This window comes from Ziziphus jujuba, chromosome 5 (genome assembly GCF_031755915.1).
Source record: "Ziziphus jujuba cultivar Dongzao chromosome 5, ASM3175591v1".
Lineage (NCBI taxonomy): Eukaryota > Viridiplantae > Streptophyta > Magnoliopsida > Rosales > Rhamnaceae > Ziziphus > Ziziphus jujuba.
In genome coordinates this window covers 6,716,104-6,735,230 of record NC_083383.1, presented here as the reverse complement: position 1 = coordinate 6,735,230, position 19,127 = coordinate 6,716,104, and the positions used below count along the sequence as shown (strand labels likewise).

The 19,127-nt window shown below is 36.5% G+C and overlaps 4 protein-coding genes across 4 annotated transcripts; all 4 read left to right on the top strand.

Moving 5' to 3' along the window:
* Positions 1-1,115: 1,115 nt before the first annotated feature.
* On the top strand, positions 1,116-6,608 carry LOC107420024 (ubiquitin carboxyl-terminal hydrolase 18). The gene is made up of 11 exons (XM_048476518.2): positions 1,116-1,505; positions 2,412-2,613; positions 2,715-2,803; positions 2,921-3,006; positions 3,108-3,270; positions 3,402-3,525; positions 3,655-3,812; positions 3,893-3,977; positions 4,581-4,793; positions 4,954-5,015; positions 5,269-6,608. Exons 1-11 carry the CDS (start codon positions 1,246-1,248, stop codon positions 6,248-6,250), a joined length of 2,424 nt encoding a protein of 807 aa, XP_048332475.2. The 5' UTR covers positions 1,116-1,245; the 3' UTR covers positions 6,251-6,608.
* A 912-nt stretch (positions 6,609-7,520) lies between these two features.
* Positions 7,521-10,805, top strand: LOC107420141 (F-box only protein 13). The gene is made up of 2 exons (XM_016029031.4): positions 7,521-8,419; positions 9,347-10,805. Exons 1-2 carry the CDS (start codon positions 8,408-8,410, stop codon positions 10,589-10,591), a joined length of 1,257 nt encoding a protein of 418 aa, XP_015884517.1. The 5' UTR covers positions 7,521-8,407; the 3' UTR covers positions 10,592-10,805.
* Positions 10,806-11,158: 353 nt separating this feature from the next.
* On the top strand, positions 11,159-12,925 carry LOC107420142 (E3 ubiquitin-protein ligase AIP2). The gene is made up of 5 exons (XM_016029032.4): positions 11,159-11,505; positions 11,655-11,868; positions 12,022-12,236; positions 12,336-12,551; positions 12,676-12,925. Exons 1-5 carry the CDS (start codon positions 11,347-11,349, stop codon positions 12,823-12,825), a joined length of 954 nt encoding a protein of 317 aa, XP_015884518.1. The 5' UTR covers positions 11,159-11,346; the 3' UTR covers positions 12,826-12,925.
* Positions 12,926-14,154: 1,229 nt separating this feature from the next.
* LOC107420140 (uncharacterized) lies at positions 14,155-18,188 on the top strand. The gene is made up of 9 exons (XM_016029030.4): positions 14,155-14,673; positions 14,774-14,977; positions 15,083-15,140; positions 15,301-15,363; positions 15,905-15,980; positions 16,211-16,326; positions 16,548-16,637; positions 16,722-16,853; positions 17,591-18,188. The coding sequence occupies exons 1-9, from the start codon at positions 14,285-14,287 to the stop codon at positions 17,723-17,725; spliced, it is 1,263 nt and encodes a 420-aa protein (XP_015884516.1). The 5' UTR covers positions 14,155-14,284; the 3' UTR covers positions 17,726-18,188.
* The last annotated feature ends 939 nt before the right edge of the window (positions 18,189-19,127 follow it).

Sequence of the window (19,127 nt, the reverse complement as noted above, 5' to 3'; positions counted from 1 at the left end):
AAGTAAAACAGATGAATGCTAGTCAACGTGCCGAGAACAGGCTTTGCAAGTCAAGCTTTAAGTGGGCTCAAGGTTTTGCTAGTGGGTTTTGATCATAACTCAAATATATTTTTATCACATAAAAAGATATATTCGCCAAAAATTAAGTCAAGAAAGAAAAGAAAAGATAAATTAAGTTTTTTTTTTTTTAATTTATATTTTGATAAAAAGACAAATACATTTTTTTTTTTTTGTGAATAAAGACAAAGTAATTTAGATAGGAAAAAAAAAAAGGAGTAATTTTTAAGTTAAACAAGTTAAATGTCAAAATAATATAATGTTCCAAAATGGAATATGATATATATATATATTGTTTTTTTTTTTTGGGTAATATAGGTCTCCAACAATTGGTAATATAGAGCGAATAGGAAAGTTCCACGACCCCACGCTGATAATGAAAACGCTCAAGTCCGTGACAAGGAGTCGCATATCTGTCCGTGCATCTCCGTTATTTTTTCGAAAGTGATTCACAGTTCACACCTGTACTACTTCCCCTCCACGTGACCACATTACAAAACAAAGCCCCAATATCTTTTTTCCTCCAAAATCACTTTTTGTAAAATTCTAATCACGCCACGGAAAGACTTTCTTTTCAGACAAGAAACCCAAACCTTTTTCATTATTAAACCTGTAATTGTAAATAATTGATTTTTACAATCATTATTTATAATCTTCAAAACTACTTTCTTTACTTTATTGGTGCTGCTTCTGGAGAATTGGTCTAGAATTTACCACGAAACTCACTCGAGAAATTTTTTTTTTTAAAAAAAAGCATTATTACAAATTTGGCTGAATGGTCTATAACTTTTCTTAGAAATTGTGATTTGTTAATTATTAATTTTATCTTCTTTTTTTTTTTGTGTTTATTATTATTATTATTTTTTGCCACAATAAGACATCCTCCTTGTCTGGTACCAGTTCTAAACATGCATTCTTGATTAAAAACCCTAATTTTATACCAGATTGATCTCTGTGTTTACTTTTTTAAAGTTTATAAAAAGAACATTGAAAGAACGAAAACCCTAATTTGGGAGTAAAGGAGAGAGAGAGGTTGGGGTTGGGATTTGGGGTGGGGGGGTGGGGGGGAGTGGGGAGGGGGAGTTTTGTTTGTTATGATTGAAGAGGTGGCAGTGAAATTGATCGGTATTATCGATGAAAAGCTCAAGGATCGGCGAGGAATCGACGATCAACGCGGGGGAGGAGTAGATGCATGTCGCGGGAGTAAGTTTGGATCTGAATTGGTTCCTTCAGTTCATATTCACAGTGTTTATAATCGCCGTCGGATTGCTCCATTTGCTGAAGAACACGGCCTCGAAGTACTTTGAGGTCGACGCCAATTTTGAAGGAGGAGGTGACACCACTGATCGGACCTCAATGCCCGGCTTACTCATGGAGGATCCGGTTTGCATCGTTTGCGGCAATTCGGGCCCCAAGCAGTGCTCCCGCTGCAAAGCCGTTCGATACTGGTAATATATATATATATATTGTTTTTCAAACTTCTTTGTTGGTTCTTGAATTAGATTGCTTATATGCCATTAATCTTTTGGGTTGTCTTTGGTACTTAAAATTTTTTCTTTCTTTGTATAATATTCAATTGCGCCGTGGCACTTGTTCCTTACTTGGTGTGTATTTTCATGGGTTAACTTATTTGAGTATTTCCCTTTGTAATCAATGGTTGCCTTGAAGATTTTCCTGGTCAAGCTTTCATGTTTTGTCTTTTTACGTTCGCATAGAAGTTTATGCACCTTGCCTTTTTCTAAACCACTGCGCTTCCTAATTCAACATTTAGTATGGGGGGTTTGTGATTCTTGATTTTGGTAGAAAGTAAAGGCATAATATTTGAGTTTTTATTTTTATTTTTATTTTTTTCTATGTGATTCACGTTTGACAACGTATAGCGCCTGGTATATGCTATGGATTTTTTTTTGTTTCTTTCTGAATTTTACTGTAACGAACTTTTTATGACAAATGCAAAATCAACTACGCTTATTCTGGGTGCTTGATAAGAATTTAACAGGCCGTTAACTGTTGTAAATCTCTCTGATTTTACCTTGACTTGGGACTCTAGCTAGTGATTGGCTCATAATCTAGTTTCGGCCTGTGGTTTATATTGACAGGAGATATATCAAGTATTTTCCCAGATATTGGAATGTAGCACGTTTAAATGTATTTCTGTTCTTAATCCTGAATGGTTTTCTGTTTTTCCCTTGCCTTTTTCCCCCATTGTTATAATGTTATTGGTACTGGTTCTATTTTTCAGAATTTTTATTCTTTGCGGTGCAGGCTATATTCTTATGCACATGTTTCCTGCGGTAGTTGAGTTTGAGTTTTATTATTAGCTGGTCTTATTGATTTATTGTTTTCTTTTTTAGTTCTTTAAAGTGCCAAAATGCACACTGGAAATCTGGGCATAAGTCAGAGTGTAAGGAACCTGACAGAGAAAAGGCAGCTCAAAATGCATTTAATAACAGGGGTGTCGTAAAGTCTGGGATTAGGGGTAAAACTTTTTCAGGAATTGCACTGGTACCAGCACGTGGAAGTGAAACTGCTAAACTTATCAAGCAGCCAAAAGAGGTAATTTTTGTTTTAACGTTGTTAAATGAAGTGCTGTTTTCATTGGTAATTCTTGATAGACAGTTGGACACTAATGTCATAATAACATTTGTATATTTCAGATTCTTTTTCCTTATGATGAATTCGTGAAACTTTTCAACTGGGACAAACCAGGATTCCCTCCTTGTGGACTGTTAAATTGTGGAAACAGGTTCTTGCAAATCCTTCCCCTTTCCATCTCAAACACATGAAAATTGTGTAGTTATGTAAGTATATATGTTATGCATATACATTCTTCTTGTATCTAAATTCTGCCTTTTCGGTGCAGTTGCTTTGCTAATGTGGTTCTGCAGTGTCTTACTTTTACACGGCCACTTGTTGCCTACTTGTTAGAGAAGGGTCATCGGTTAGAATGTAAAGACATAGACTTATGTGATTTTTCTTTCTGGTTAGAAGTGTTTAATTACATTCCTTACTCTTTTTTTTTTTGGTATTTTTTTTTTGTTGTCTTTTAGGCATACGGAATGATTGGTGCTTCCTTTGTGAATTCCAAACTCATCTTGAAAGAGCTAGCAGAAGTTTGCAGGCCTTTTCACCGACCAATATTATATCTAGGTTGCGTAATATTGGTGGTAATCTTGGCTATGGAAGACAGGAGGATGCTCATGAGTTCATGAGGTTTCTGTTATTTCTACTTGATTCTGTTGATTCTGTTTGTCTATGCTTATCATAGTGGCTTTTTATTTTTTTTATGATATTACGATGGTAAGTTTGGGTTAAGTTTGTTAAACACCATTCTTTTCCTGTAGGTTTGCCATTGATACAATGCAATCAATCTGCCTCGATGAATTTGGGGGTGAAAAAGCTGTCCCACCTGCCTCTCAAGAGACAACCATCATCCAACATATTTTTGGGGGTTACCTTCAATCTCAGGTTAGCTTGTAGCAATACATTCCCTTTGATGTTTGGTAGTCCACTATGCAAGTGATGATTTCAAATTTGTTTTTGTATGTGCCTTTCCTTTTTACCTTTTAATCCTTTTGATCTTTTTATAATTTTCAGGTAATATGTACTGCATGCAATAAGATATCAAATCAGTATGAAAATATGATGGATTTGACTGTTGAAATTCATGGGGAGGCTGCATCATTGGAGGAATGCTTAGACCAATTTACAGTCGAGGAGTTGCTTCATGGAGAAAATATGTATAAATGCGATGGGTATGGTTGGTTACCCTTTTATATACATAATTTCATGTTCCACTGTATGATCTCTTATTCAATATACTTTTTGTTTGTAGTTGCAATGATTATGTCAAGGCTTCAAAGCGTCTTATGGTTAAACAGGCTCCAAATATTCTAACAATTGCCTTGAAAAGATTTCAGGTTTGAGCTACACTCTTCTTGTATGTGTTCCTTGATTTGTAAAGTGGGACGTGTAATTTAACAATATTATTTCTGCTACTGTAGATCAAGTACCTCTATCAAGAAATGAAGTTATTTATTTTCATCAATTAAAAACAATACCAATGGATCTGTTCCATAATCATGAATTCTGTTGTCAGAAATGTGTATCACTGAAGATTGTAAAATAATTCATAGAGAGGAAACTGATATCTACTAGTATTACACTTGGAATGGCTCTTAGATGGGCTAGGTGTTTTAGTTTTATTTTTTATTTTTTATTTTTATGTCAGGTGAGATGGTTTCTTGAAGGTTGTGGGATCCATTAGTCTGGTAGGAAATAATAGTTGTTGCTCAAACTTCTTAAGATAGTCAAAACTCTTTTTTATATTGTTAACTTTTAGACGTTTTAGAGGTTTTTCCTTCTGAAAAAAATAAAACTACAGTATCTGGATTTGGAGTTTTTAGCGTTTATAGCACATTGTGCTGATTCTTATAGCTTTATTTTTTTCTTTTTGGTCTTCTCGTTATCAATGATTTCTCTTCTGCCAAATTTTGAAATTATTGTCTGTTTGATATTTTCAGAGTGGGAGGTTTGGGAAGCTTAATAAGAGTGTGACTTTCCCAGAGACTTTAGATCTTAGCCCTTACATGAGTGAAGCAGGGAATGGTTTGGATATATACAAACTTTATGCAGTTGTTGTTCATGTGGACATGCTGAATGCGTCATTTTTTGGCCATTATATCTGCTATACCAAGGATTTCCGTGGCAACTGGTACAGAATTGATGATTGTAAGGTAGCTCTCTCTCTCCCCCCCAACCCAAACCACCCCCTTCCATGTGTATGCACTGTGTGATTCTGCTTGTTTCTGCTGGCTGCATATGTGCTTATTTTTCTTTTAGTTATATGCACTTGACGTAGTAATTTTATCTGACTTAAAATGCACTGTTCTCAAGGTTACGGGTGTTGAACTGGAAGAAGTACTTTCTCAGGGAGCATACATGCTTTTGTACAGCAGGTTTGTGTCTTAAAAGAATTTTTGACATAACAATTTTCAATTAATATTTTTCTTTTCTCGCATACTATTCATGTTTCACTCAAATTCAGTTTTTTTGATAATGTTGAAGGAATGTGTTCATTGGAATATAACGATGTTTACCATGTATATGCATATATTTCTTCTGGCAGGTTGCTTTTTGTGTTTTTCACAATTTTTATTAGGGGAAGCTTGTGATATGTGTATAATATTACTTTTTTCTGGTTTTGGACAGGGTTCGGGCGCGACCATCATGTCTAAGACCTCCTGAACTTATAAAGAAGGAGGAACAAATTGTCAATGTTGAAGAGCCTTGCCTGAAAGAACAAGTTGAATGTTCTGCCCAAGGCGACTCTGGCATTCTCATTTGCCCCTCTGGATCTCCGTCATCTGCTAGTTTGTACCCTGAGGTTTCTGCAAAGGAGTCATCTCTTGGAATTAATTCTGAAGCTGTAAGAGAACATTTTAAATATGCTGATGCTGATGTTGTCATTCCCGAACCGACATCTGTTGTAAAGGAGGTTTCCAGCTGTGAAAGAGAGGTGGTGGTTTTTGGAAGGGAATCTGAGGCTTCTAAACAAGATCAAGAGGATAGAAATACCTATAGTTTCGAATCAGGTCCATCCGTTTCAAATGTGTCTGAGAAAGTTTCTTCTGTGGCTGTGGATCTTGGTACTATAGGAGCAGATACAAGGGATGTGGCTTCTAACAAAACATGTCAGTCTGTTGTGGAGGAAGTATCTCTATCCTGCGAGAAGAATTTGTCTGTTTCCAATTGTGAAGATGTCAGAGAAGATTCAGGAGACACGATAATGGTTGATTGTTTCAGCGAGAAGGATTTGTCTATTTCAAATTGTGAAGATGTCAAAGAAGATTCAGACGATACGGATATGGCTGATTGTTCCTATGAGAAGGATCTGCCTGTTTCAAATTGTGAAGATGTCAAAAAAGACTCAGAACATAGGGATGTGGTTGATGATTTATCAACCATATATGCCTCTAAAGAAATTGAAATTCACAGCAATGGGCACGCTCCTTCTGCAGCAGATGAAAGTGATTCGCAAGGTGGACATGCTCATAAATTGGATTCTGGTACGTTTTGTTTCTCAAGCGAGGCATCAAGGGCTGAAAATCATAAAATGAAGCACCTGTTACTCCATAATACTTCTTACTTTCATGACGGAACTGGAGTCAAGAGAGTAAGGAATAATGGGTGACAATTCATTGTACCAGAGGGCTTCTAACTTATTATTTGTCCATATTTTTTAACAATCCCATCATCATCTAAAAAAAGGGTTGAGTTGGGAATATTTTTTTCCTCTGGGGTTCATTATTTGTAGAAATCTCGGATTCTATGTGTAGCAATTTTAGTTGGACTTCTAAACTTTATTTATTCGGATAAAAGAGTGCAATGCAATGAGAGTAACGGGTTGGGAGGAATTCTTCTCTTTAAATGTCTTCTTTTTCTCCTCTTGTTTTTAGGTTTTTTTTCCCCCTCTCTTTTTTTCTTTTGCTTGTACGGAAACTTGTTTATTTATTAGTTTCGACTACGCCCACCTGGGTTTCTTTTGTGTCTTTCCGAGATTTTTGATTAATAATTAAAGCAGGAAAAAAAAAAAGGAAAAAGAAGAGAAAAATAAGATGAGGATATCAAAGTCAATCGCACATGGAGTTTTCTGGTGTAATGTTCACTCCAGATCTGTGCTTGGGGAACTTTGTCAACTAGTATACCATGCATGTGCATTTTTAGCCAGCCATTGACAGGGATTTGTGTCATGTTAGAAGTCTTGTATGTATGTTGGATTTGGGATCGATTCGATGCAAGATCTTTGTTTTTCTTGAAGCCTACAAAAAGTGGATTTGAAGCTTATCATTGCAATATAATTACAGTATATGCCGATTACATCATTATTATTATTTATTTAATTTACTGTATATCAGCGAGTCTATGAAAATTAAGAGATTATTTTACTACATTTATTATTATTATTATTATTATTTTTGGTTGCAAAGTCCACACCTTGACCTGGAAATCAAACTTACCAAAGAGTATGACAATTAATATCAGGGTCAGGCTACATTACTCTTATCTTCAAAAGATTTTCTTTCCCATGAAAATCACACAAGATAAAAAGCATTTGTAAAATTCCAATTTATTACAGCTCTTTAGCCATCCAAGAGGGAAAGTTTGTGTAGGAGTCCAAGGTTTTCTCTTTTTGTGGCTGTTAAAACTTGTGTGAAGCTGAAGTTAAACATTCTGATAAACGCTGCGAATATTAGATTTTTATAGGTAAATTAAAAAAAAAAAAAAAAAAAAAAACGATCTTTTCGGTGGAAGGAGTCGAGAAATGGGGGAAAAGAAAGAATAGAGCCGTCTTTGGAGACCCAAGCCAGGCCATATTTGAGAAAAGAGGTTGCATTGTATTTGCATGGCATCGAGATCTCCCCATTGGTCTCCTTAGAAGGCCAAGCATCTCCTCTGAAAGAACACAAGCGAAAAAGTAACACAAGCGAAAAAGTAAACATTTTTTATTTTTTATTATTTTTTAAAAATGAAATACAACGCAATTAACGGCTTTTTCCCATTGTATTATATTGTTGTTTGTTTCTTTGAGGGAGCCAAGATTCTGGGCATTGACTTTGTGAGAGAGAGAGAGAGAGAGAGAGAGAGAGAGATTCCTTAACGAGGCACAGAAGCAGGAGGTTTGTGGGGTTTTGCTTTTTGGTTTAGAAATGCCAAAGCCCTTTGACATGTAATGAAATGTAAGAGGGTGTGTTTGAAATGAAGCCCCAGTGGGGATGAGGCTGGGGGCTTTCTCTTTCTTTTATGTCGAAAAAGACGAGTAAAGTGATTACAAGTGCCACAGTTGTTTGGACTTTGGTATCCAAAGCCAAAAACCACACCTCAAGCAGAGAGAGTCAACTACCCTCTTTCCCTACTTAAAAATAGGGGACTTAGGAAGGGAATGTAGTGAGAGTGAGAGTGAGATTGTGGCTCTTTCCCTTTGTCTTTGCTTTTTTTTTTGTGTGTGTGTGTGTGTGTGTGTGTGTAGGTTGCTTTTGCTTGTGAAATGGTGGGGGGTGAATGGATAAACAATTAAACCCTCGTGTGTGTGTGTGCGTGTGTGTGATGCACCGTGTGCTCCGCCTCTAAAAAAGTGTCAACGCCAAACAAAAAGACCTCCCAAGGAAGCTTCCCACCTCCCTTCCTACTTCCTCTTTTCCTCTCTCCCTTTCATCTACTTTATTCACCTCCTTCTCATTTCTCACTTCTCACTGCCCATTTTTATTCAAACCCTTTGACACTCACAACCCTGTCACTCTCTACTATCTAACTTTGCTGCCTTCCATTCGCACTCCCCAAGCTCAAGCTCATGCTCAAGCAGGTATATTTTGCCTATTAGTTCATTTTTTTTTTTAAAAAAAAATTTGTCTTATTGTTGAGTACTGTCTCTTCAGATCTTTGAGGCTCATAAGCTTTCTGTTTTTCCTTTGTTTTGTCAAATTAATTTCTGAAAACTTTATTCTTACTGTGAGCGTGCGAAATGTGATTTCTGGGTAAATTGGAAATTACTTTGCTCCTTTGCGAAAGTTCATGTAATTCTCTTCTTTTCGCTATTTTAAGTTATACTCATTTTGTTTTAAGTTCATGGAAGAGCAGAGATAGTAAGTCAGAAAGGTCAACATGTATTTCCGATTGGTTCTTGTTAAAGTTCTCGTTTTGATTTGTCACCCGTATTTATTTATTTATTTTGAAGAAACTTATTTCTTATCCATCTTTTTGGTGTTTTTCTTTGCCCCTTTTCTCCTGTTTTCTCTCTTTTATTTTCTTTTCTCTGTATGCCCCCCCCCCCCTAAAATCCCTAGCACCTTGTTGTACAGAGAGAAAATTATTTCTGTGGGTAGCATATAAAGTATGGACTTTGATTCTTTATGATGATCCAGATTTGCTATTGCCCATTGGCGTTATCCTAATCCATCCTTAAGCAGTAATTGCTTGGCAATGCTTTTAAACCATAGGGTCTCTCAGATGTCGATGTTCCTTACACTTTAAAATTTCTACACCCTTTCCCTTCTTTCTCTGCTGCTGACCAAATTACTTTGTCTTAATTATTAAATGTCAGACATGGAAAGATAACTTGGGTTGGGAGTGCATTCCTTATCTTGTTATTAGCACTTTTTGATATGTATTTATTTTGACGCCATGCCAGAGCTTTCTTTAATGTATTTACTATGGTTGTATTGTATATATCTGGGGCATTTAAACAAATTTTCCTTTCACAACTAACATAATCACCACCTTTTTTTAATAGGTGATGGAGCTTCTTGATGATTGCCCCGTTTATGTAACAAAACGGAAGAGAAATTCAGAAGAAGATGATTGCATTTTCAGTGGCTTCTCTATGGATGAGCTTAATGAAGACCTCCTTGAAAGGATCCTTTCATGGCTACCACCCTCCGCTTTCTTCCGCCTTACTTCAGTGTGCAAAAGATGGAAATCAGTTGCGGCTTCTGCAAGTTTCAAGCTTGCTTGCTCTCACATTCCTTCCCGGGATCCATGGTTCTTTATGGTTGATCCCAATCTCAACCGGTTGGTTGTCTTTGATTCAGCTGAAAGAAACTGGAAGAGGCTAAATCATCCACCTCTTCTCCAGCAAAGCTCCAACTACAATTCCATGCCTGTTGCAGCCTCTGGTGGCTTGATCTGTTTCCGCAATTCATCAGGAAACTTCATTATATGCAATCCTGTTTCGGGATCCTGTACTGAACTCCCTACACTGGAAGCAGAGATACAAAATCTCCCTCTCCATGCCATTGTGATGAATACATCTTCGAATTACCACCCTCACTCGTACAAGCTTGTCCTGGTCTTAGGTGAATTTCCAAAACTTTCATGTAAAGTTTACGACTCTAGCATTGGTTGCTGGGAAGATGATATATCTTTAGACAGAAAGGTCGACGATTCCATGGAATTTGAGTCAAATGATGACAATGCTGTCTACTTTCTCAGTAAAGCTGGGAATGTAGTTGCAACTAACATGCAAAGAAGTCCATCTAAGCAATACTCATCAGTAATCACAAATAAAGACGGCGAGGAGATAGTCTACTTCCTTAGTTCCACCGGTAAGGTTGTTGCTTGCAATCTGACCTGCAAGCACTTTTCCGAGTACCCAAGGCTATTGCCTGTCTTCTCCGAGTACTCCATAGATGTTGTGGAGTGTAAAGGTAAGATGCTTGTCGTGCTGTTGTCAGAATTCTTTGAGAGCGCAAGTGTAAGAGTGTGGTGGTATGACGAGGATGGTCGATCTTGGAACCAGATTGCTGCAATGCCTCCATCAATGTCGCATGAGTGGTATGGCAAGAAGGTGGACATAAACTGTGTAGGGGCTGGTGATCAGATACTGATATGCTTAAACTCTGCTGACCAGTTCCGCTATGTTGTATGTGATTTGGTGGCCAATGAATGGGTTGAGTTGCCCAAATGTTGTATAAATGGTGAAGCAATAGAGTTCATGTCTGCACTCTCATTTGAACCCCGGATTGAAGCTGCTGTGTGAGAACCGAATGATTTGAAGATTGAAGATTAGGATTTAGGAATGGAATCTCTGATTTAATTTGTTTCATTTTTTATTTTTATTTTCTAGTATTCTTTTAGCATATTTGTTAAATTTTATTTGGATTGTTTAAGCAAAATAGTCAATCGAAATTGGCATGTAGTTAACTAACATATGAATGTAACAGAGTTATTCCTTTGTTGGTTTGTTTTTCTTATATTGTTTTGATGTTCAATTGATTGGATTCTCAATGCATAGAATAATATATCAACATAGTAATAATATTTTGATTAATTGGTAGTACAAAGTGATGTAAAAATACAACATTATTTCAAGAAAACATAAATGTGGCATATTTTAAATTATTTTTTCTGTCCCAAATAAACAAAAACCATAAAAAAGTTACCAATAAATGCAGGGAAAATAAAGTAGGAAAAATTGTTTCAAAATTCGAATAGGTCTTCATTTTTCGAGCCTAACCTACTCAGTATTCTCGAAACAATGCTTATTATTGTAATATCATATGCTGACGTGGTGACCTATAACTGGACGAGTAGTAAGGGGTCCTGAGAAGCCTCAAAGAAGCTTAGCGCAGCCGATGATTTCCTCTATCTCTTTTGCGGTGACCCCCTTGTCAAGAAAACTCCGATCAACGAATTGGAATGGCCTTTAAATTTACAGATCGACAACGTTACCAGAAAAGCGATTGAACCAGAGGCAAAAGGAAAATTGGGAAAAAAAAAAAATTCAAAAACTATATGGAAAATATGGATTCGGAGGAAAGTAATCTGAAACAGCGATTGGAGGAATTGCAGAGAGATCTGGGGAAGAAGCAGAAGTTCGAGGACGCGGTCTCCTCCATCAAATCTCTGTTCCTCCATCGCTATTCCTCTGCATCTCCCTCTCTCCGCAAATTGGTCCTTCCTCATCCCCTTGTTTCTTTTTCTTTTTGTTTTTTTAATTTGTCTAATCCAACAATTCCCCTTTCTGTACTTCTTTGTTTGGTTTTAGCAGCTAAATTCGTTAACTTGGGATTTTGTTTTTTGCTTTGTTGATTGGGTTACAGTTCTATTCCGTCATTTGCCGAGTTGCAACCGTCTTGAAGACGAGGTACACGTCGCCTGGTTTCTGGGCTGCCGGATTGGGTCTTTTCGAGCAGGCCCAGAGCCTGGTCACCGATGCTTCCGAGAAGAATCACTTGCAGAGTTGCATTGCTCAGGCTAAGGAAGTCTTGCATCAAGTTCACAATCCGCCCGAGCCTTCCAATCCCAGTAATGGAGGTCCAAACCCCTTGTTTAATCTCAAATTTTGAAAATGCCCATTGAATAATAAGATTTTATTTATTTATTTATTTATTATTATTATTATTATTTTTTTGTTTTTTGGGTTCAAATTCGGCTCCTTTTTGTAACGAATTTGGGATAAAATTTCAGGGTATCTGTTTGAGGGTCATCTGACGGTGGATCCAGAGCCGCCACAGCCTCAGTGGCTTGTGCAAGCAAACCTCCTGAATGCCGCTGCTTCTCTCTCTAACGCCGAATCTTCTTCTTCTTCTTCTCTAGGACCGGTGGAACAAGACAACTCCTCGGAAAACGCTACCACTCTACTCCAGTCTCTCATTGAAAATTTGGATAGCGTTTTGCCGCCGGTATTTCCTTATTCTTTCTTGAATATCTAATCTGGGTTGTGTACATTTTTTCGTGTTAAGTTTCATATATGGATGCTTTTGTATATGAATATTTTGAAGATTCTGGAGAATGAAAGAGGAGCCCCTAGAGTCCCACCTGCTAGTAAAGAAGTTGTGGCGAAGCTTCCTGTGATTACCATTACTGAGGAAGTACTTGGGAAGCTTGGTAAAGATGCAGAGTGCGCCATTTGTAAAGAAAATTTGGTTGTGAATGACAAGATGCAAGAGTTGCCTTGCAAGCACACCTTCCATCCTCCCTGTTTAAGGCCTTGGCTGGTAACTTTTACTCGGGATTTTTAGCACTTTTTCATACTTGTTTCCTGGTTTTTTGAAGTACATTTTTATGTATGCTCTAATGTTGTTTGCTTATTGATGAATTTTGGCCAAAAATAATTGACAGGACGAGCACAATTCTTGTCCAATTTGTCGGCACGAGTTGCAAACGGATGATCATGCCTACGAGAGCTGGAAGGAACGGGAAAAGGAGGCTGAAGAAGAGAGGAAAGGTGCTGCAAATGCGATTCGTGGTGGTGAATACATGTATGTTTAGATTGAAAGTCATTTAATTTATAGAAAGATTGTGAAAGACTATACTTTGTACGATAAATCGTTTTCAAATAATACACCAATAAAGGTGTTTATATGGCTTATTTTGGCATTGCGAAATTAATGTTTCATCTTATATCACAGTTGGCATCTAGAGTAATATCGGTACTAGTTGAAATTTTGTATTAAATGTTTTATATATACCTTCTTTTAAGTTTAGTGCAAACTGCCGAAGATGTCTTAAAAAGTTAGGAATTCTAGTTTCAGGTTTCGAGTGGTTTGTGTCTAATATTTTAGTTTGGAACCTAAAGCGAGCTTTTTCATGCCTATTTTGGGTGCATGATCTTTGTGAGTCGGAGTTTCTATTATTCTGCACCCATGTTAAGAAATCGTTTTTGTATCAAAATCTTTATGTAGCCTTGGAGGAATTTATACGGATCCAAATTGAACAGATTTTAGACATAATAGACTCGGTTTAAGCGTACTTGTTTTGCTTGAAACGCTTTTATGTCGACTGTTTTAATCATACTTGTTCTGCTTGAACCGCGTTTATGTGGACTGAGTTTAGGTTCTAGATGATTGATTCTTTTATCGGAATTCTTGTGTTGGTGGACATTCGGATTTCCGATAGAATGCTATCCACAGATTTACTTGCATTCTCTTGGCGGAACCAGAATTTTATGAAAGAATATCCTAACAAGGGTAACTGCAACACAATCATCATGGTTAAGAATTAGTTAAACATCAAATTTATAAAAATGAGTTCCATTATGCCTATGGTCTTGTAGGAGGATTTTAAAATATGGAAAATTAAACCACCTTAGTTGCTTTTCACTTAAAACAGAAGAATAAACATGAAATGTTCCTGAATATTTCAAGCGGCTATGATGAAACCATATGAGATTTCGGTAATTTGCTGTATTTCAATCGTATGGCCCAATTTACCTTTGAGATCCATTTGCTAGTCAGCACATTGAAGTTCTTGCGTCTAAAATGAAGTTCTTAATTATTATAAAAAGATGTTCTTATTACCCAGTCCGAAGTGGGCAGTTAGATTGAAGGAATCAAAGCCGGTCCACAAAGAAGGCTAAGAACAAAAATCATTTCTGGGCTTAAGCAAAAGGCCCGCAAGGAATGGTTCACCTTCCTTTAAAAAAAAAAAAAAAAAAAAATGTTAACACAAACGACGAGTCGTTTCGGCAATATTCCGCGGCTCCAAATTCTAATCCAGCCTCATACGAACGAATTGAGAAACACGACAAACAATTGAAATTACGGATTCACTCAGGAATGAAAATGGACTTAAAAATAAAAAATAAAAAAAATCAGCTAATAATTTGATTTTTGAGGCAAACGTGTTTTGTGACTTCGTGGCTCAACCATTAACAGATGTTAATTTTGACGCAATTTTGGTTTGCTGGTTAGCCTCAGCAGCACACAGTGAGTGAGAGCTTAGTTTGGTAATGGAGATGGCCACTTGTTCGTCTTCGTCTTCCTCCTCTCTATTGGGCACCAAATTCAGATGCATATTCTCTCCAAACAACACCACCCATTACAAAAAGAAGAAGACGACGACGAGGACGACCATTCAGTACTCTAGCCCTCCACTTAATGGCAGCACTAAAGCCATGGCTGCTTCTGGAAGCCCCTCTTCTGGTGTTTGGAATGGGCATGCCGGGTTAAATACCTTCACATCTAATACTACTAGTGCGAGTAAAACCACCAACACTAGGATTTACACTCGGATGGATACTTGTTTGGTTATACCTCCGCCCCTTGGGAAGAAACCCCGCGCCATCATCCAATTCCTCGGTGGTGCCTTTATCGGAGCTGTTCCTGAAGTCACTTACAGGTCCCTTTTTCATAACCCATTTTTCAAAATTTCAAATTTTTTTTTTCTTTTTTAATGTCCATTAAAATAGACCTATGGTGATTTGGTGGTTTCATTTCAGCTACTTGATTGAGTTACTGGCGAAGGAAGGGTTTCTTATCATATCAGTGCCGTACAATGTGACCTTTGATCATGCCCATGCTACTAAGCAAGTCTATGAGAGATTCAATGCCTGCTTGGATTCCATCTTAACCTCTGGACTTCCCCGTTCTAATCTAACGCCTGCCCAACTTTCTAATCTTCCTCTGTTTTCTGTTGGTCATAGGTAGGTGACTGAGTGAGTGAGAAATCGAGTAAATGAACTTGTTATCACTTTCATTGCCAAGGAAGTGATGGGTGCATTTACATGGTGCTTGTTTTGCATTTGTAGTAATGGTGCACTTCTCCAAGTACTCATAGGGAGCTATTTCTGTGACAAGATACCAAAGGTTTGGTCTGTTTCTCCGGTTCTTGAAGTTTTCTTTTCTCGGTTCGTATTTTCTCTGGTTTAAGACAAGTAGATTAAGATTCATCCCTGTGTCATTTGCTTTTTTATATTGAGACAATTTTGTATGAGTAAGATATGATTTATTGTCTCTTGTGGTTAAGGCCAATGCCACAATTGCTTACAACAACAGGTCAGCAACGGAGGCCGTGCCTTACTTTGAGCAGGTGAGTAATGATTATGTTTGTGAATTAGTTGTTTACTTTTGTTTGGTTTTGTATTGTTTAGTTTTTTAACCAAATAGCTTCCCTTTTTTTGGGAAATTTGTTGTCATCATAAAGAGGAAAAAGGAAACCGTAATGTTCTTCAGCCAAGACAAAAAAGGGGAAATAGTAATATATTTGAATAGACTCTGATATTGCTTTTGTCATCTGTTGACTTAATTTGGAACTAATTTTTCTATAGATATTTCTCGCAAAGTTGCCTTTTGATAGAATTTAAGTTTCCTGTTCCCATGAAATTTTGTGCTGGGGTGACTAGCGTGTTAAAAGTGAATTGAACAAACAGTTAGTAGAAAATCACTGTGCACAAATCAGACCAAAAGGATGCTTTACTTAATTAGTTCTGCTACCTCTGTAGAACAATTAATGCATTTGACTAATGTGAAATCATATATTTAACTTGTCACATTTTCCGCTTGCTTTATTTGAAATCATTTGATTTCTTGGTCTATGTGGCGCACTGAAAGTTTGTAATGCTGTATTGCAGTTCGGCCCTCTAGTTAGACAAATGATGGCCATTATAGAAGCATCCCCAGTTTATTCAATGGCTAGGAGTGCCTCAGGTAGATTCCAAAGTTCTTTTAGTTTAATTTTGTAACTTCTTCTAACTTTATATATACTTCACATTGATAATTTCTAGACAGAAATACGATACCATTAAATTAACAGATGATTATGTATCTTACCGTGCACAATTTGGTTATGTTTTGCGTTTTATATTCATGGATATGTACTGTGAGTTATCTGTTTGTGATTTCTGATGTTCGAACTTGTCACTGCTACTTATATTTAGATGAAACGTGGAAAGTACTAGTTGATGCAGCTGGAGCAATTATACCAAACAATGATCAGGAGACTCTAACTTCACTTAACAAATTTGTTGAGCAGTTGCCCTCAGTGTTTGGTCAGGTAGTTTGATATCTTGGACCACACTTCAGAGCTGATATCCATGTATCAATGGTTTTCATTCGCTTGAAATGCTTCATATCCTTGAATCAAATCATCATGGTTTTAATTTTTGTTTATTCTGACCTGATATCTTATGCTCTTTGACGTTATCTACCATATCTTTAAATGGTGAAGTACCTGGATGTTGAATTTAATGGACCTGTTTCTAATATGTCTGTCAGGTCACCCAAGGGATTTCAGAGTTCAAGCCAACACCCTCTGAAAATCGTGATTGTTTTAAGAGCTCGTACAATATCAAGCACACACTACTGGTACATATGATGCCCCTTTATTTTGAAGTTTGATAATTTTGATTTACTAATTAATACTCTAGTTTGATTATTATGGTATTGTAGGTGAAGTTCAACTTTGACACAATTGATGAGACAGATCTTCTAGAAGAAACACTGAAAACTCGTGTGAAATCAATTGGTGGGACACTAGAAAAGGTCCAATTAAGTGGTAATCATATCACACCGTGCATACAGGTAACTGATTTTTCATGTTTTCTTGTCTTACTAATTTCAATTGTTTGTAAACATGAAGTTTGGTCTTTGTTTGATGCTGGCAGTTTATTAAAAATCAACATTCTTTTTCCTATATTGTTCGCAATTATTCCAGTACTCACTGTAATCAAAAGAAATGATATACAAGAAGTCTTTTCAGAAAGGAAATTTCTACATAGAAAACCCCAAAACAGGGACAAGGTAACAACATATACATATGGATTTCCGAAAATAACACCTAGAGGGCTCAGCATTCTTCAATAGATTCTAACCTTTGATCTCATGAAAATGCTCGTTACTGTCTGTGTGCTGGTAGTGAAGTGGCATAAAATTGGTTGTAGAACAAAATGTTCAGCCTCAACTTTGTCATTTTTTTCTTTCTTAATATACTTCATTCATTAATGACACAAGCTTAGAGAACCACTAGAATTAGAAAGAAGAACAAAGAACTAGTGGACACTGAAAGAATATCACATTTGGGGCTTGTAGCTTATATGAATAATGTTTTACTTGAGAGCTTTGTTGAGTTTAAAACTACTAATCGGTCGTTCTAACTTGAACAGGCTATCAGCCAGTGGTTAGCCTGCCTATAATAGTACGAGAGGATTATTTATACCCTTTCTATTCTTATTTTCCAATATTGGTAGAGCTTTTAATATATATATTTATATACATAATTTTTTTTTTTTTTTTCACTTCCTTGGTTTTGCCTTTGCCAGGAACCGAAATGGCAAGTAGGCAATGTGTACACTCCAGCAGATGCTATGGCTCAGGGTCTTAAAGCTCTTTCCTTGAATGAAACAAGAGTCCTAATCAGAACCATTAGCGACTGGTTCAGACGCTTTGAAGATTGAAATGCAGAGTTTCAATGGAAGTAAAGGTTTATAAGAATGGACTGTCAGAAATAAAACTGCATGTATACGACTGCTTATAGGATACATTATACATGGAATAGTGCCATGGTGAGTGGGGGAGCGATAGATTATATAGGTGATTTTTTACAACAGTAACCAATTTGCATGTCTAAAAAAAATATTTTTTACAACAGTAACGAATTTGTAGGTCTAAAAAAAATGTACTATAAGAAAATGGTTAAAGGTTGATTGCCAAATAAATTGACTAGAAAAATGAAGCTCTATTTTGATTTTGCTCAAAAGTCGAGAGGCTTGGTTCTAAAAGTAGAAGGCAGTCTTGCAACGTGTCAAGCACAGAGAACTTGTTGGTAATTGCCGAAGGTGTTTGGCTGGTTAATCAGCTTTTAGACTCTGCATTTTTTCCTTCTTGTTAACTTAATGATGGAAATTTGTTGGATTTCAATAGGCTTAATATTTATAATATATATATATATATATATAATAACATCCCATTTTTCCCACATCCACCTCCACTGAGGGTGTTTGAGTCGCGGTAATATAGTTGGTTGGAGTCAAATGAAATGATGTAAGATGGAAATAGGGTTGTTTTATGTATTGTGCTTGCGGTGGTGGAAATTGGACTGACATGTCCCAGAATCCTGGTAAACAATAGCAAGCTATATATTTTTATATGTATTTTTAACAAAAAGATAGGATTTTTTATAACCTGCCTCTGCATTTCCTTTTCTGTGAACAAACCACTGTCACGGAAATAACTTACCTGGTAGTGTCTCTTTGGTCATCAATTGGACCACAAAGAAAGTAGCTCATATTAATTGGCTTTGAAGAAAAATCCTAAATTTTATCTGCTCAAATCACAGAACCGCAGGGTCGCAATTGTTCAACTTGAATGATTTAGATTCTTGCTTGTCAAGCCTGATCCAACCCCTTCTCCCACCTTTTTTTTTTTTTTTTTTTTTTCATGATAAGGTTTGACCCTAAAAATCTACCCAAACCCATCAACACATAAAAAAAAAAAAAAAAAAACGATAAATACATGAATTTATTTATTTATATTTAAAAAAGATCGAGTTATATAGTATTCTCTGATCAATAACGGTTCTTTGAACCGATCAGCGTCGAGCTACTAACTAGAAACTTGCTTTTTCCTTTCCTATCTTGCATTTTCCAATCAAAGAGTAAGATTTGACGAATATATTAGAACCATTTAATTTGGATTTTCATATTCCCGTTTTCTGTTCGGAAGGTTGGAAAACCTCCTCCACCATATAAATAATATGGACAAAATGTGAATAAATGAAATATGATGTCAAGTTGGATGGTCAAATATTACTGCTAGCTATCTATGACAAAGAACAATACATAAATAAATAAATAAGGA

Bases quoted from the DNA above. Each gene is read 5' to 3' on its own strand.
- LOC107420024 (XM_048476518.2), top strand. From the start codon at position 1,246: ATGCATGTCGCGGGAGTAAGTTTGGATCTGAATTGGTTCCTTCAGTTC. The intron at 3,526-3,654 runs GTTAGCTTGTAG...TATAATTTTCAG, and splicing joins GGGGTTACCTTCAATCTCAG to GTAATATGTACTGCATGCAA. The intron at 3,978-4,580 runs GTTTGAGCTACA...TGATATTTTCAG, and splicing joins TTGCCTTGAAAAGATTTCAG to AGTGGGAGGTTTGGGAAGCT.
- LOC107420140 (XM_016029030.4), top strand. From the start codon at position 14,285: ATGGAGATGGCCACTTGTTCGTCTTCGTCTTCCTCCTCTCTATTGGGC. The intron at 14,674-14,773 runs GTCCCTTTTTCA...GTTTCATTTCAG, and splicing joins GTTCCTGAAGTCACTTACAG to CTACTTGATTGAGTTACTGG. The intron at 15,364-15,904 runs GTGAGTAATGAT...GCTGTATTGCAG, and splicing joins CCGTGCCTTACTTTGAGCAG to TTCGGCCCTCTAGTTAGACA.
- LOC107420142 (XM_016029032.4), top strand. From the start codon at position 11,347: ATGGAAAATATGGATTCGGAGGAAAGTAATCTGAAACAGCGATTGGAG. The intron at 11,869-12,021 runs GTCCAAACCCCT...ATAAAATTTCAG, and splicing joins TTCCAATCCCAGTAATGGAG to GGTATCTGTTTGAGGGTCAT. The intron at 12,237-12,335 runs GTATTTCCTTAT...AATATTTTGAAG, and splicing joins TGGATAGCGTTTTGCCGCCG to ATTCTGGAGAATGAAAGAGG.